Source organism: Chelonoidis abingdonii, chromosome 7 (genome assembly GCF_003597395.2).
Source record: "Chelonoidis abingdonii isolate Lonesome George chromosome 7, CheloAbing_2.0, whole genome shotgun sequence".
Lineage (NCBI taxonomy): Eukaryota > Metazoa > Chordata > Testudines > Testudinidae > Chelonoidis > Chelonoidis abingdonii.
In genome coordinates this window covers 54,344,929-54,360,599 of record NC_133775.1, presented here as the reverse complement: position 1 = coordinate 54,360,599, position 15,671 = coordinate 54,344,929, and the positions used below count along the sequence as shown (strand labels likewise).

The 15,671-nt window shown below is 42.4% G+C and overlaps 1 protein-coding gene across 4 annotated transcripts in view; it reads left to right on the top strand.

The window, feature by feature from the left end:
• Positions 1–15,671, top strand: part of SWT1 (SWT1 RNA endoribonuclease homolog) — a 104,033-nt gene that overhangs the window by 6,241 nt on the left and 82,121 nt on the right. For 2 of the 4 annotated variants that reach the window (XR_012656262.1, XM_032783451.2), the window contains exons 2-4: positions 2,165–2,197; positions 2,501–2,575; positions 3,626–3,709. Coding sequence is in view for 3 of the 4 variants with exons in the window: in XM_032783451.2 (XP_032639342.1) it covers positions 2,510–2,575; positions 3,626–3,709 (150 nt within the window). In the remaining variant the exon portion in view is untranslated. Of the gene's footprint in view, positions 1–1,952; positions 2,025–2,164; positions 2,198–2,500; positions 2,576–3,625; positions 3,710–15,671 lie in introns of all 4 variants that reach the window. The other 2 variants (XM_032783452.1, XM_032783450.1) reach the window with 2 other exon arrangements.

Genomic DNA, 15,671 nt, shown 5'->3' with positions numbered 1-15,671 from the left:
AGGTTCTCTCAATCCCAAAGGACCAACCCCAGACCCAGGTGCACAGCACATCCATCCAGACTGCTTCACAAATTCACCTGGTTGCCAGTCCTTTAGAATCTAAAATCTAAAGGGTATATTCATAAATGGAAAAGCTAAGAGAGATAGAAATTGGTTAGTAATGGAATCAACACCAGTAAAGTGCACCAGTTCTTAGTTCAGGCTGTTAGCAGTATGGAGTAACGCAGGTTTAAGATCTATCTGCAATACATCCACCAGCTGGCGTGGGGTCTCAGCAGTCCTTTGTGTGTAGAGCTTCAGCTTTAGCTAAAGTCCCTCCAGAGGTAAGAATAAAAAGGATGAAGACCTAATGGAGATGAGGCCTCCGCCTTATACAGGCTTTTCCAGGTATAAGAACCTCTTTGTTCCTACTGTGGAAAGTTACAGCAAAATGGAGTTTGCAGTCACATAGGCCAGTTTCTGCACACTCTGCTGAGTCACAGGGTGTAACTGCCTTCTCTCAATGGGTCAGTTGTGTAGCTGATGGTCCTTAATGGGCCATCAAGCAGGCTACGCAGAGCTGACACCAACTTGTCTGGGATGTTTCCCAGTAACACAAGTTTGAAATACAGACAGTATACAGCCAATATTCATAACTTCAACTACAAAAATGATACAGACATACAGACAGCATAATCATTACCAGTAACCCGTAACCTGGTCTTAGACACCTTATATGACCCCTTTTACATAAGATTTGGTGCCACTACAGAACCTTGGTTGCAACCCATGTTCTATATGGTCCCAGTTTATATCAATAACGTTACAGGGGCTCTGATGGCAATTTAAAGGGCCTGGGGCTCCAACCCCTGCTGGGAGCCCCAGGCCCTTTAAATTGCCCCCTGGAGAAGCCAGGCCACCCAGGTACAGCGCACCGGCTCTTGATGGTACACTGAACCGGGGCTTGGGCTCAGGGCCCTCTTAGAGGCGGGGCCTTATTCAGGGGAATTGGTTGAATTGGCCTAAAGCTAGCCCTGCTCAGGGGCCAGGCAGGAGGGTCCCGCAGGCCGGATGTGGCCCACGGGCTTTAGTTTGCCCACCTCTGGGTTAGACTGTTCTTAAACACATATGATGAGGTTTTTCTGACAACACCTGAGCTTATCAGAATTAAAAACTGAATTTGCTTTTTCTGATTTAATTTCAGTTTGCATTTTTCTTTTAAGTTTTATATATGACGATGAAACTAACACAAAAATCAGTTGCATGTCTCAGTTCTTGGGCACTAAAGCTTTCTCTCATATTTGGTTCACTAATATTTTAGGGGCACTTTAAACCAGAAATGTTTTATGATCAGAAATTGTTTTAAAATTAATGTTTTTATTAACATTACAGACAACTGTTTCCTACCCATCCTGAAATCAAACTTTTTAGGCCTACCTTACCTGAAAATGTCCCTTGCTTAATTTTTTTTTCTTTCAGTTGGGAGGGGTCTGAAAAATCCTTGATCTTTGAAACTAGTTTCAATCACTATGCCAACTAAATGCCAGATTGTGCAGTTTGGGTTGCTGAGTGGATGGAGCTTCTACTTCCACTGTTTTTGTTGTTGTTTTGTTTTGCTTTTTTTCATGCATTCTTCCCATACCTAGGATGGCAAACTTTTTTCTTTCCCCTTTCCTCCCCCTCCTCCCAATCTATCCCTCTGTATGCTTAGGGATGGGTTCCTAGATCAAGGGTTTTTCTGGGCAACTTGGCCACCTCTCACAGCCCATGCTTCATGGTTGATCTCTTTGAATGCAGCAGTCTTCTAGGATCAGTTGGTCCCTCTCTCTGTACGTACTTCAGGGATGTAGCTTTAATGTAGTCCTACAAGATTCCACTGAAAGAGTGGAAAGGAGAAGAAATTAGGAGAGGAATGAAATAGTGATTTCACAGCTACACAGCTCAACAATGATAATTTTCTTCTTTGCAATAAGTTCATAAGGCAGCAACAGATAAAAGGAGAGAGAAGAAAAGTGGCGGTCCAGCTCCGCAAACTTGTGAACAAAGTATTTCTGTAATTGAAAACAGAGAAGCTCTTTATTATTTTGTTACACCATGCTCATCACCATAGTAGCTGCGTGCCTTCCAATAATGCATTAATAATGTGTCTAACATCTCTCATGTCACTTGCGCTCTCTCCCCACAGAGAGAAGTATGTGCTGTGGAGTGCTTTGTTGTGGTAGGTGTGTTGTTTTTTTTTGTTTCTCTCTATCCCTCCTCCCCAGCTCTGGGTTTCTCTAGTGTTTTTACAGTGAGATCTTAGCATCCAGCTATAGTAGATGTCTGCTTTTATTTGTTCTGTTAAGTATAAATAGGAAAAAGAGAACTCATGAGGCTGAATTCAGGGGGAGGAAAGTTGAGTGTAAAAGTATTTTTTTTCCCCCAATCACATTTGATGCAGATGGTGATTAAATTACATGTATTTGGCAAGAAGTGGAAAGATAATTTTGAAATAATATTGATTTAACACTGATTTATTTAGGGATTTGAGATGTCCAAAAAGAAATCCAAGAAGTCTGAGCAAAAGGAGGGAAGTTCAGATGGCTTGGATAACAAAGTAAGAAAACTAATACTCTTGTGAAAATAACATACATTTAAAGCAGAGTTTCAGTTGCTTAGCAAATGCTTAATAGAGGAATGAATCAGTGGCTGAAAGGAAAGATAGGGTCATGAGGGCAGGAACAAGAATGAATCAACAAGGTTCTTTTAAGTTTCACTCTGGTTTTCAGGAAGGCTGTGAGCAGTCTAGGTACAGAACTTGTCAGAAAAGCTTTCATCTTGGTGTATGCATTTTTTTCCTAAGATAAATTGTCAGTCAGAAAGCAGTGTTTATCTGCTAGATACAGCCCAAGGCAGAGTAGTGATCTTCCTCTTTTTTTTTTTTTATTTTTTTTTAAGAGTAGGAGCCAGTGATGTGCTGCCAATATTTTAACAAGTGGCTCCCACAGAAATGTGTTTTCTTAACCTGTGAGATTTGATTTAATCAATGACCAATATTATGAGTACAGACATTATCATTACTAGGAATCTAATCAACGATTGATTTTAGATGTTTCTTTCAGCAAGTCACTTAAGAAAATCCTAGTCCAACAAGCTAAATGTGGATTCTAATGGCCACAACCCCTGTTTGGCCATGCTTGCACATGCAGTCAGAATAATCTCCCAACCTGTGGATTTCATTTTATTTTATTGGTTACTGGTCTCCTGGTAGCTGTGTGCTATGCTACTGACAAACCAGTAATTCAGGTTAGCAAGTTTTCTCACTGAGAATTTAGGTGGGATGAAGTGAGGGAGAGAGCCATCAAATGGTGTTATATGTGCTCCTCAAAGTGGGAGTAGTTTGGAAAAGTGCAGAAATATGGCTGGCAGAGTTTATGGCATTCTCTGAAAGTGATTATAGGCGTGGTGGGGGGGACTTCTGGAAAAAGTAATAATGTGTGTGAGGAGAAAATGTACTTTATTCATCACTCTTGATTCTTGGCAAACAAGTTACTCAGACTTCAATTGCATAGCAAATATGTAATTAAAAGTGAATATAGCATAAAATTAAAAATGTTATAATCACCTGATTTTCCCCATTGTTTGCTTCTCAATTATATTCTTTCAGCCTTCTTGTTCTAAGACTACCAGTAATAAAACAAAGGCATCCAGCTTGGCAAGCTCAACACCTTCCTCAGAGAAAAGAAAATGGGTGAGTAGTGTCTAAAACTATTGGATATAATCATTTTATAAAATCTTTTCTCCCTTAACCCTTTTTCTATCTTGTTTCCAATATAAACTGATGCTTAGGACAGGACTGTCTCATAATCCGTTTGTATAATGACTAGCACAATGGCTCTTTGATCTAAGGAGAGTTCCCCAGGCACTACTGTAATATAATTATCTTGCATCCAGGTACAAATGAAACATAGTAGAAATGTCCCTCTAGGTGTCTTGGCTGTATTCCGCAGTACCCGTTATTGACCTCTCTTATCAGCAATAGGTATTGGTTTTGTATGTTCTCATCACACATGTGCAGGCATGCAACAGTAGAGTGTAGGGTTGCCAACTTCCTATTGGCACAAAACCGAACACCTTAGCCTCGCCCCTGCCCGAGGCCTCGTTCCCCTGCTCACTACATTTTCCCCCTTGTTTGGTGGCTCACTCTTCCCCCACCCTCACTCACTTGCAGTGGGGTTGGGGTGTGGGAGAGAGTGAGGACTCTAAATGGGGGTGTGAGCTCTGGAGTGGGGCCAGAAATGAGGGGTTCAGGATGCAGGAGGAGGCTCCAGGCTGGGAGGGAGTTGGGGTGCAGGCGGCAGTGAGGGCTGGGGGTGGGGCTGAGGGGTTTGGGGTACAGAAGGGGGCTCCAGGCTGGGTGGTGGGGCTGAGGGGTTCAGAATGTGGGAGGTGGATGCAGGTTGAGGCAGGGGGTTGGAGATGGGAGGGGTGAGGGCTCTGAGCTGGGGGTGCTGGCTCTGGGGTGGGGCCAGGGATGAGAGGTTTGGGATGCAGGAGGGGGCTCCAGGCTAGGGGGGTGGGGTTGGGGGATTTGGAATGCAGGAGGGGGATGTAGATTGAGGCACGGGGTTGGGGTGCAGGAGGAGGTGGGGCCAGGGATGAGGGGTTCAGGGTATGAGAGTGGGCTCTGGGCTGGGTCAGCAGGTTGAAGTGCAAGGGGGTGGGGGTGAGGGCTCTGGGCTAGGAGTGTGGGCTCTGCGGTGCAGGAGGGGTCTCTGGGTTTGGGGAGGCTGGGGGTTAGGGTGCAGGAGGGGCCTCTGGGTTTAGGTGCGGCTCAGGGCTGGGGCTTGAGGTTGGGGTGCAGACTTACCTTGGTGGCTCCTGGTCAGTGGTGCAGCGGGAGTGCTAAGGCAGGCTTCCTGCCTGTGCTTGGGCACCATGCTGCACCTGGAAGTGGCCAGCAGGTCCAGCTCCTAGGCTGGGGGTGGGAAGCAGGCAGGAGGCTCCGTGGTGTGTGCTGCTCTTGCCTGCAGGCACTGCCACCCCCAGCTCCCATTGGCCAGGAACCAGCCAATGGAAGTGTCGAGTCGGGGCCGGGGCAGCGCGCAGAGCCCTGTGGTCCCCCCCACCTAGGAGCCGGACCTCCTGGCCGCTTCCAGGGCTCAGTGTGGTGCCCCAGAACAGGTAGGAAGTAGCCTGTCTTGGTGCTGCAGCACCACCAACTGGACTTTCTAATGTTTTCAGTTGGACGCCTGGTCATCCTAGTAGAGAAGCGTTGCCAACACTAGTGCAATTGTATTTGCTAGCCTGTACAATCTATCGGTTTTCTTAAAACTTTCCACTGTGACCCTATCACTGGTACTTCCTATGTTTTAACCATTGTGTTACTTAGACCTGTTCTGAAGGATATTAGAGAGCACTGCGATTAAAGCACTGCTCCACGCAAATACTCCTGTTGTTGAAGCTGCTGGAGCTGTGCTATTTCTAGTGTAATGATGGGAGACTTTCCAACAATTGCCAGTGTAGACACAACCTATTGTAGATAAAGAACCATGTTTTAACCAACTTAACATGATGATAGATGGTGCTGGGTTGTGTTCTGTTCATACAAGCAAGGTTAAACCATGTTATAGTATGATCTGATCATAATCATATTTAAGCATGGCTGTTTTAGTGGTGTAGACAGGACCACAGGGAAGAGATGTGAATTGTAGGGAAAATTCTGCAACTTCTAGTCTCTGTTAGGTGTGAAATTGCTTGATATACACTGCTGGTTGGAAATATGAAAGAAGGGAAACTTGTTGTTGATACAAAACCAAAACAGAAAAAACAAAGCTCAAACTTGTTCCCACTTGTGCATGAAGATGTATATAGCAGCAAAGAATCCTGTGGCACCTTATAGGCTAACAGACATTTTGGAGCATGAGCTTTCATGGGTGAATACCCACTTCGTCGGATGCATGTATATAATTAGAGCACTTTGTTCTTTTTATTTTATTTTATTTTTCCCAGGAATGTATTGGTGTTAAACAGGTGAAAATCAGTGCAAAATATTTTTTCTGGGTAAATATTGTGGTTTATTTTGGTACACGGAAGGATGGGGGTAAAAATATTCAGTAGATTCATGAACAGAATTCAAAGCATTAATGTGGTTTGCTGCAGAATGAAAACCAAACTCAATGCCAACTCTGAGTTTGAGGAAAACAATATATCTCTATTCCCTATTTTTTTTTTCATTTGAATAAACAGTTTACCATTGTAGACTTAGAACTACTAACCTATAGATATTTACATTTAATAAATGGGCGATGTTAGGGGGCTTATTCCTTCACCCTCTTACTTCCCTGGTCCTTCTTGCATGAACAGAGAGCAACAATACCCGAAGTCCAAAGGCGCAAACAATTCGATGTTTATTGGGGTGAACTTCCAGCAAACACAATCCCAGTTTCCTTCCTTAGTGTCCCCCTTCCCAGCTCTGACACCACAGAGCCTTGCCTGTGTCCCTGTCCCTGTTCCCATCTCCTGTTCCCATTTCCCCCTTTAGCAAAACATGATCCCAATTCCCCCATCCCCAGTCCCTGTCCCTGTTCCTGTTACCATTCCCCGCCTCCTTTCTGATTGACTGACTGCAGACTATATAGTAAAACCTGAGTTTTGCTTAGCTATTGCTTAACCAATCATTTTACTGAAATTTAACTAACCAATCCTACTGTACTGTAACATGGTTATTTAACCAATTATATTCCACCACCTTCATTGGTTTACACCCAACAAAATTAATTATACAGCAGACAGAAACAACTACAGAACCAGACAGAGACCATGCAAATAAACATACAAAACAATACAGAAGTGAGGATTTCACACTACATCTATACAGACATAAGGGTTTTCCAGCTGTCTATTGATAAGTGAGTTCTTGCCAGACAGGATGCTATCAAACTTAGTTTCCTTTTACATCTTCTAGGCTCTTCCCTTTCTCTGGAGGTGATAGGAATACAATCGTGCCCTGATATTCCTAATAGCCCAATAGCACTTTATTTCAATGTGACTGGTTCGGAATGTGAGGATGTGACCATATACTTCCCAGCTTGTGGCTGTCTAACTGCATCTTGGCTGAAGGCCTTAGCCTGTCACAGTAAGAGAAGGCCATTACACAGACAGTGATCTTTGATTCTTTCTTTTATACCTCTATAACTAGCTAAGTGATAAGAATATACCTAAATTCTTAAAGTATAGGCCTTTGCAGACAGGCCTGAATATCTATATCCTAACAGGCCACACCATTTGCAGTGCATACACTCAACTTCATCCTTTTCTCCTATTTTTGTTTTTAAGCTTTTTGAATACTTCCTTGTGTTCTGAAATGTATTCTGATACAGATTTTCGTTTTCCCATTTTTAGTGTGTCAAATCTTTAAACTGGTATCTGCTAACAGCTTGAAATGTGTATTTGGGCATGAGATTTATCAATACGTTGAAATACCATGTACTTTAGAGCTTACATGTGTGCCTGTTTATTGTGTGTATCTTCTAGACCAGGGTTGGGCAAACTCTCTCTTTTTTTTGGCCTGAGGGCTGCATCAGGTTTCAGAAACTGTATGGAGGGCCGGTTAGGGAAGGCTGTTCCTCCCGAAACAGGCAGGCATGGCTTGCCCACTTCTCACCCCTGACAGCCCCCAGGATTCCTGCCCCATCCAATCACCTCTTCTCCCTGTCCCCTGACCACCCCTGAAACCCCCATCCCTAATTGCCCGCAGCCGCCCTGTCATGGTATAAAACCTCACTCTGAACCTTAGAGTCCAAAAGATGGGGTACCAGCATGAATTCCTCTAAGCTTAATTACCAGCTTAGATCTGATAGGCTGCCACCAGCCAAAAGTATAGTGTTTTGGGACACTTCTGACTCCCCAAATCCTTCCCTGGGGACCACAAGACCCAAACCCCTTGAGTCTCACAACAAAGGGGAATAAACCATTTCCCCCCCTCCCTTTTCTTCCTCCCAGATCTTTCCCTCCCTGGGTACACTAGGAGATCACTGTGATTCAAACTCCTTGAATCTTAAAACAGAGAGGAAAGTCCCTTCCCCCCTCCCCTTTTCCCCTCACCCAGAGGCAATACAGATTCAAGCTCCGTGAATCTAAAACAAAGAGGAAATTCACCTTCCCCGCCCCTCCTCTCTCTCCCTTCTCCCACCAATTCCCTGGTGAGTACAGACTCAGTTCCTTTGAGCCTTAACAAGGGAAAAAAAATCAATCGGGTCTTTAAAAAAGAAAAGCTTTTAATAAAAGAAATAATGTTTTACTTTTTACCTCTGTAAATCAAGATGGAATATTACAGGGTCTTTCAGCTTATAGACACTAGAGAGAAGCCTCCCCCCCCCACAAATACAAAATAAAATCTTTCCAGCAAAATACACATTTAAAATTCTACCAGCCAGATACACATTTGCAAATAAAGAAAACAATCAAAAAGACTAAACCGCCTTTCTACTTGTACTTACTACTTAAACAGAAAATTAGAGAGCCTGTAGGTATGTCCGGTCACTCTCAGAACCCAGAGAGAACAACAGACAAAGAAAACACACAAAACAAAGACTTCACTCCACCGAGATTTGAAAGTATCTTGTCTCCTGATTGATCCTCTGGTCAGGTGTTCCAGGTTCACTGTTTGTTAACCCCTTACAGGTAAGAGACATTAACCCTTAACTATCTGTTTATGACATGCCCCATCCAGCCCCTCCTCTCCTTCCTGACTCTCTTTTCCCCCCTGCCCTTTAGCCAAACCCTGCTCCTTGCCCCCTTACTGTGCTGCCTGGAGCACTGGTGGCTGGTGATGCAGCTGCACCAGGACAGGCAGGCGTGCTGCCCAGTTGGAGTCAGTCACACACTGCGCAGCATAGAGCACCAGGTCAGGCTGGGGTCTGCAGCTGTGCTACCCCAGGAGCTTGCAGCCCCACCGCCCAGAGCATTGTGCTGGCAGTGCTGTGAGCTGAGGCTGCGGAGGAGAGAGAACAGCAGGGGGAAGGGCCGGGCGTAGCTTAGAGGCCGGGGAGAACGGTCCCATGGGCTGGATGTGGCCCGTGGGCCGGAGTTTGCCCACCTCTGTTCTAGACTAATATGTAGCCTTATTTCAACAGGCAGCTTCACATATATATACAGACTAATGTATTATCAAATACATATATCTCATGCAATGTATTGTATTTTCCTAATAAAATAAGTTTGTTTTTTTGTTTTGTTTAATACATTTGAATGACACAAAAGTAGGGTAAAAATTCAGAGAAAAAACTAACACTTTTTGTAAAACCTGGGATTTTTTTTTCAGTTAAAACCAATTTTTACTGAAAACAAAGAGGCTTACATATAATGTACTAAGGAAAACTGTTTAGTCTTAACTACACTAGCTTTTTTTTTTCTTTTTTTCTTTTTTCTTACAGCAAGTGCTAATTTTGCAGTTATAACTTAAAAATACACCTCGCAGACCACTCCTTCAAAAAGGATGAGATGTTCTATATAATCAAAAATTAAGGGTTTGTGAGGGTAATATGGTATATTTTGTGATGCCTCTTATATTTAGAAGTAAACTTCTGCAACTTAGCAGGAAGGAGACGACAAATAATAACAGCCCTATGCTAAGTAGGAACCCAAGACAACTGCATGCAGTTCTGGTTGCCTCATCTTAAGAGAGATGTATTAGAATTGGAAAAGGTTGAGAGAGAGTCAACAAAAATAATCAGGGGTATGGAACAGTTTCATACCCCTATCAGCAACTGCAGAACTTATTGGTCTGCTGAGATTGGTAATACTGACCACATCTTAGTCTCTGCAGACTTTGTTTTATAGAATAAAAAGGTTACCAAAATTCAAATTATATAACCTAAAAATCAATAGAATTTGAAACCACTGAAATCTTGAATCGGGTTGAGACCCTGCCAGAGTAGACTAGCAGCAAGTCCACCTGGATGAACTTCAGAGCCCTGGTAACCTATGTCACTATGACTGTTATTGGTCCCAAAAAAGAGCCAAGAAACTCTTGATCTCTGTTACTATCTTAACCAGTATTGAATAGTGTCATACAACTTGTCTGAGAGGTGATATGGTCACGTATCATAAGTTAAATGGTACTTATAATAAAGTAATACACACTGATTTCAAAGTTTTTATGGAAGCCAAAGCTGCCATACTCAAGGAAGCTTCTGCCAGGAGCAATATTGCTTCCTTATGTCAACACATGCATGACCTTATTGATGAGAGAGGTGGTTCACTTGGTGCAGTCTACTCCAGTTCTGGTTAGCTAATCAATACAGAAATGGAGTGCATGACATGGTGGAGTGACTACTTCAGCCAGCTGTTAAATGCACCCCCAGTTTCTTTGGACCCTGACATTAAGGCTGCTGCCGAGTTGACCTATTCTGCATAAAATGATCTTTGTGAATGTACTGTTGTCAAAATCTACAGAAATAAGGCATCAGGAAACTGGAATTCCTGCAGAACTGTTAAAGTGCCGGACCAGCTGTTTCCAAGAAATTAGACTCCATTCAGACGAAGCATCCCTGAATGATTAAAAACCTCCAATGGTACAAATTTTAAATTCAAATGAAGAGATCTGTTTTCTAACTAAACAGGTCCTGCTGTCGCAAATTGTCACCCAAAGCTCTCAAAGACGATTTGGTCATCTGCTCTGAATGCCTGCAATCTTCCTTGCAAGAGTCATCTTTGACTTTAAGCCAATGAAAGGAGAATGGAAAAGATGCCCAGGAAAACATAAAACACAATGGCTGGATGGCTTCAACAGAATCCTGTCCCTCACAGGAATCCTACTGCATATAGGGTGACCAGATGAGAGGAAGAAAATATGGGGACATATTGGGGGAGGGGGGGCACCAGTGGTGCTTCCCCCCACACCAAAAAAAAAAAAAAAAAGCAGAGTGCCACAAAATATCAGGACAAATTGCATCCCGACCAAACATTGGTCGAGGTGCAGGACAAATGCCTAAATATTGGGACAGTCCTGACTTTATCGGGATGTCTGGTCACCCTACCTGCATAATATGCCAGATTTGCCACTGTTGTCCCAATGACTGCATGAGAACTAACCTCAAAGGAGCCCTAGTCATGGGATGTTAATCAGAAAAATGTGAGTGATGATTGGGAATCATTTTAAGAACACCTTACTAAATGCCAAAAAAGCCACACTTGAGGAAGAAATCCATGCTGGTTTAAAACAACGATCTGGCTTGGAGGAGAAGTGAAGGCAGATACATAGTGCATTAAAAACAAATGGAGGAAAGAAAAAGTTGATAGTCATTAATATAAATTGTTTTCTGTTATCAGTTTTCTACCAAGAAACACAAGAAGAAATCTATGGCCAGCAGAACTAAGGAAAGAGCATGTTTAATTTAAAAAAATTAAAAATATAAGGACAAAAAAAGAATCCTGACAGTGGTATTGGACCATTATTAGATGGAAATGGCAGAATTATCAATAATAAGGCAAAAGTGTTCAATAAATATTTCTGTTCTGTATTTAAAGGAAAAACTGATGTATAGTTTCAACATATGAATAACAACTTTCCATTCCACTGGTATCTCTGGAGGATGCTAAATAAAAGCCGCTGAAGTTGGACACTTTAAAATCAGCAGGTCCAGAACTTGCATTTAAGTGAAAAGAGCTGACTGAGGAGCTGGCCAAACCATTAATTTTCATTTTTTTTCAATAAGTCTTGAAGCACTGGGAAAATTCGAGAAGACTGGAAGAAAGTTAATGTTGTTCCAGTATTTAAAAAGTGTAAATGTCAGAAGCTGGGAATGGGCAACAGGGGATGGATCACTTGATGATTACCTGTTCTGTTCATTCGCTCTGGGGCACCTGGCATTGGCCACTGTCAAAAGACAGGATACTGGGCTAGATCACATTTGGTCTGATCCAGTATGACCGTTCTTAAATGGGATGACCAGGGTAATTGTAGACCTGTCAGCCTGACATTGATCCTTGGCCAGATAATAGAGCTGTTAATAGAGTACATGATTAATCAAGAATTAAAGGAGTGTAATATAATTAATGCTTATCAACGTGGATTTATGGAAAATAGGTAACTTGATTGTTTTTTGGATTACAAGTTTGGTTGATAATGACATACTATTCTAATATATTTAGGCTTCTCTCAGGCATTTGACTTGGTACTGCATGATATACATGATATTTTGATTTCTAATGTGGCACACATTAAATGGATTAAAATCTGGCTGATAGGTTTCAAAATGTAACTATCAATGGGGAATGCCCATCAAGTAGGTATGTTTCTAGTGGTGTACCACAGGGATTAGTTCTTGGCCCTGTGCTATTTAACTTTTTTATTATTATTATTATTATTTATTTATTAATGACTTGGAAGAAAACAGTCACCACTGAAAGTTTGCAGGTGACATAAATTGGTGGTAAATAATGAAGCAGACAGCTCATTTGATTCAGAGCAATCCGGATTGTTTGGTAAAATGTGCACAAGCAAACAATATCTGTTTTTTTTTGATACAGCTAAATGTATACATCTAGGAACAAAGAATGTACAGTAACTCCTCACTTAAAGTCGTCACAGTTAATGTTGTTACCTTGCTGATCAGTTAGGGATCATGTTTGTTTAAAGTTGTGTAATGCTCCCTTTGTTTGGCAGCCGCCTGCTTTGTCTGCTGCTTGCAGGAAGAGCAGACCCTTGCAGCTAGCTGGTGGGGGCTTGGAACCAGGGTGGACTGGCAGTACCCTATCAGCTCCCTGCTCCCTTAAGTTCCCTGTGCAGCAGCTGCCTGCCGTTCAGCTGTGTCCTCCTCCCACTGCAATGTACTGCTCCTGCCCTCTGCCTTGGAGCTGTTCCCCGAGACTCCCGTTTGCTGTACTGAGGGGAATGAAGAGGGGGGGATCTAATGTCAGGGTGTCTCCCTCCCCCCTGCTCCTGCACCCTGCTTACCCCATCTTCCATAGAGCAGGGCTCAGGACAGAGGGAGCTTGCAGCAGCTGCAGTCTCAGCAAGCTGATCTAATTAACAAGGCAGTGTAGTTAAGGGAAATGCTTATGTCTCCCTCCATTCCTGCTGCCTTGCAGAGTCAGAGAGTTAACTCTTGAGGGCTCAGCCAATTGCTAGTTCATCATCCTCTGACTCCTCCACGTCAACCAAGCTTCACAATCATCATCACTGTGTACCAGTATTAAATTGATTGTTTAAAACTCATACTGTGTGTGTGTGTGTGTATGTATATAATATAGTCTTTTGTCTGGTGAAAATTTTTTCCCTGGAACCTAACCCCCTCATTTACCTTAATTCTTATGAGGAAATTGGATTTGCTTAACATTGTTTTGCTTAAAGTCGCATTTTTCAGGAACATAACTACAATGTTAAGTGAGGAGTTACTGTAATTGATACTTGCGGGATGGGGGACTCTATCCTGTGAAGCTGTGACTCTGAAAGAGATCTGGGGTTTTTGATGGATAGCCCCTAATGTGGTACTGTGACCAAAAGAGCTAATGTGATCCTGGGTTGCATAAACGGGAATCCTGAGTAGGAGCAGAAAAATTATTTTACCTCTATATTTGGCACTGGTGTGACCAATGCTGGAATACTTTGTCCAGTTCTGGAGCCCAAATTTAAAAAGAATGTTGTTGGTAAACTGGAGGAGGGGGTTCAGAGAAAAGCCATGAGAATGGTTAAAGGACTAGAAAACATGCCTTTATAATGAGGAGCTCAATCTATTTAGCTTAAGAAAGATGAGGTTGAGAGGTAACTTGATTACAGCCTATAAGTATCTGCATGGGGAACAGGTACTTGATAATGGGTCCTTTGCTCTAGCAGGGAAAGGTGTAACACAATCCAGTGGCTGAATCTAGACAAAATCAGACTGGAAATAAGATGTAAATTTTTGACGGCGAGGGTAATTATTGGAGCAGTTTGCCAAGGATCATGTTGTATTCTCCATCACAGACAATTATTTAAAATCAAGATTGCATGTTCTTCTAAAAGATATGTTCTAGGAATTATTCTAAGGACGTTCTGTGGTCTGTGTTAGACAAGAGGTCAGATGATCAAAATGGTCTCTTCTGGCATTGGAATCCTTGAATCTATGGACTAGGACTCCATTGTGCTAGGCTCTGTACAAACACAGAACAAAAAGGTGGCCCTAGCCACAAAGATCTTACTGTCTAAGCATAAAACAAGAGATGACAGCAGATGAGTATAAACCAATGATGTACAAGGACATAATGAAACAATATTGGTGAGCATGATAGTGGTCTCAGCACACCAGTGGCCTAACTATCGTCATCTTTTTGTAACTGTCATGGAAAGGAGAATTATAAGGCAGGATTTGAATGAGATAATTTTGCAAATGTTTATGGGATCCCCCTGAGCATGAGGGGCTGGATAGGAATAAACACAAAGTGCTTGTTTCAAAATGTAACAAGTGGACAGTGAAGGCTGGCTTCATGGTCTGATTGGAGGTAGGAGCTGACATCTTGCTAGTGAGTGAAACGTGATAGGTGGGGTAGAGAAGGACCTTGAAAGTAAAGACAAAGAACTTTGTGTAATAGCGATGGGGAGAACCACTGAAGTGATGTGAAGAAGGGTGATGTGGTCAAAGTGATGAAGACAAGAGAATGATCTATGCAGCAGCATTCTGAATGGCGCTGAGCAAGGCAGGGATGAGATGCGTGGATAAGAGTTTCTTTTTTTTAAATCTGTGTGGATGGATGGAAAAACTTGAATCTTACAGATGTTATGTAGAAAGAATTGGCAAGGTTTAGATGTAGTCTGGATATGAGGACTTAGAGACATCTCAGTCAAATGTGATGTCTAAGTTACAGGCCTCGGTAACCAGCGGGATGGTTGCATTGTTCACAGAGTTTGAGAAGGGAGTTGGGGATTAAGAGCTAACTCTATTTTAGTCATGTTGAACTTGATCTGATGGCTAGATATTGATGAGTTCTGGGAGATAGCTCTGTTGCAAGCTTGGAGTAAATTCTAAGTGCATGTGTATCCTACAAGCATTACAGCGGCTGTTGTGCTGTACTACTATAGTGTAGACTCTTACTACAGTGATGGAAGGGATTTTTCCATTGCTGTAGTAAATCCAAGAGGCAGTAGCTAGGTCGACAGAATATACAGTAGGATGTTAGGTTGACCTGATTGTGCACAGGGACCAGGTCTGATGCTCCGTTTGTATAAGGCCTCCACACTAGGGAAACTTTTCGGCTGTTGCTAACTTATTCAGACTCATTGAAGTTAGCAGTGTTGGAAGCCCCAGCCTGGATACGATGCTGGCTACCACCACAATGGTGGTAAGTTCCTGGAAAACTTCCTCCAATGTAGAGAAGACTTCAGAACTCTTACTCATTTTAGGAAACTGCTGAAACTCTGTTTTATTTAAAAAAAAAATGGCAACTTTCTAATGCATCTTGGCTGGCCAATATGATTGTGACCAAACGTTGTCAAAACTCTGTTCTAGACTAGACAGAAGTTCTAGGAAGCAATTTGGATAATGTGTATTCTTTATCTACTGGTTTCTTTGTAGAATGTAGGCTATGCATGTATTGAAAGATCTGTAATCAGTTATACTTCATTTCTCTTTTGTAATTCAGGTCTGTTTGTATGCTGTTGCTCACTTGTTCCTTGTGTTTTCTTAAACTGTAGAAGAATACAGTGAAGCAAATACATTGTAATGGAGTAGATG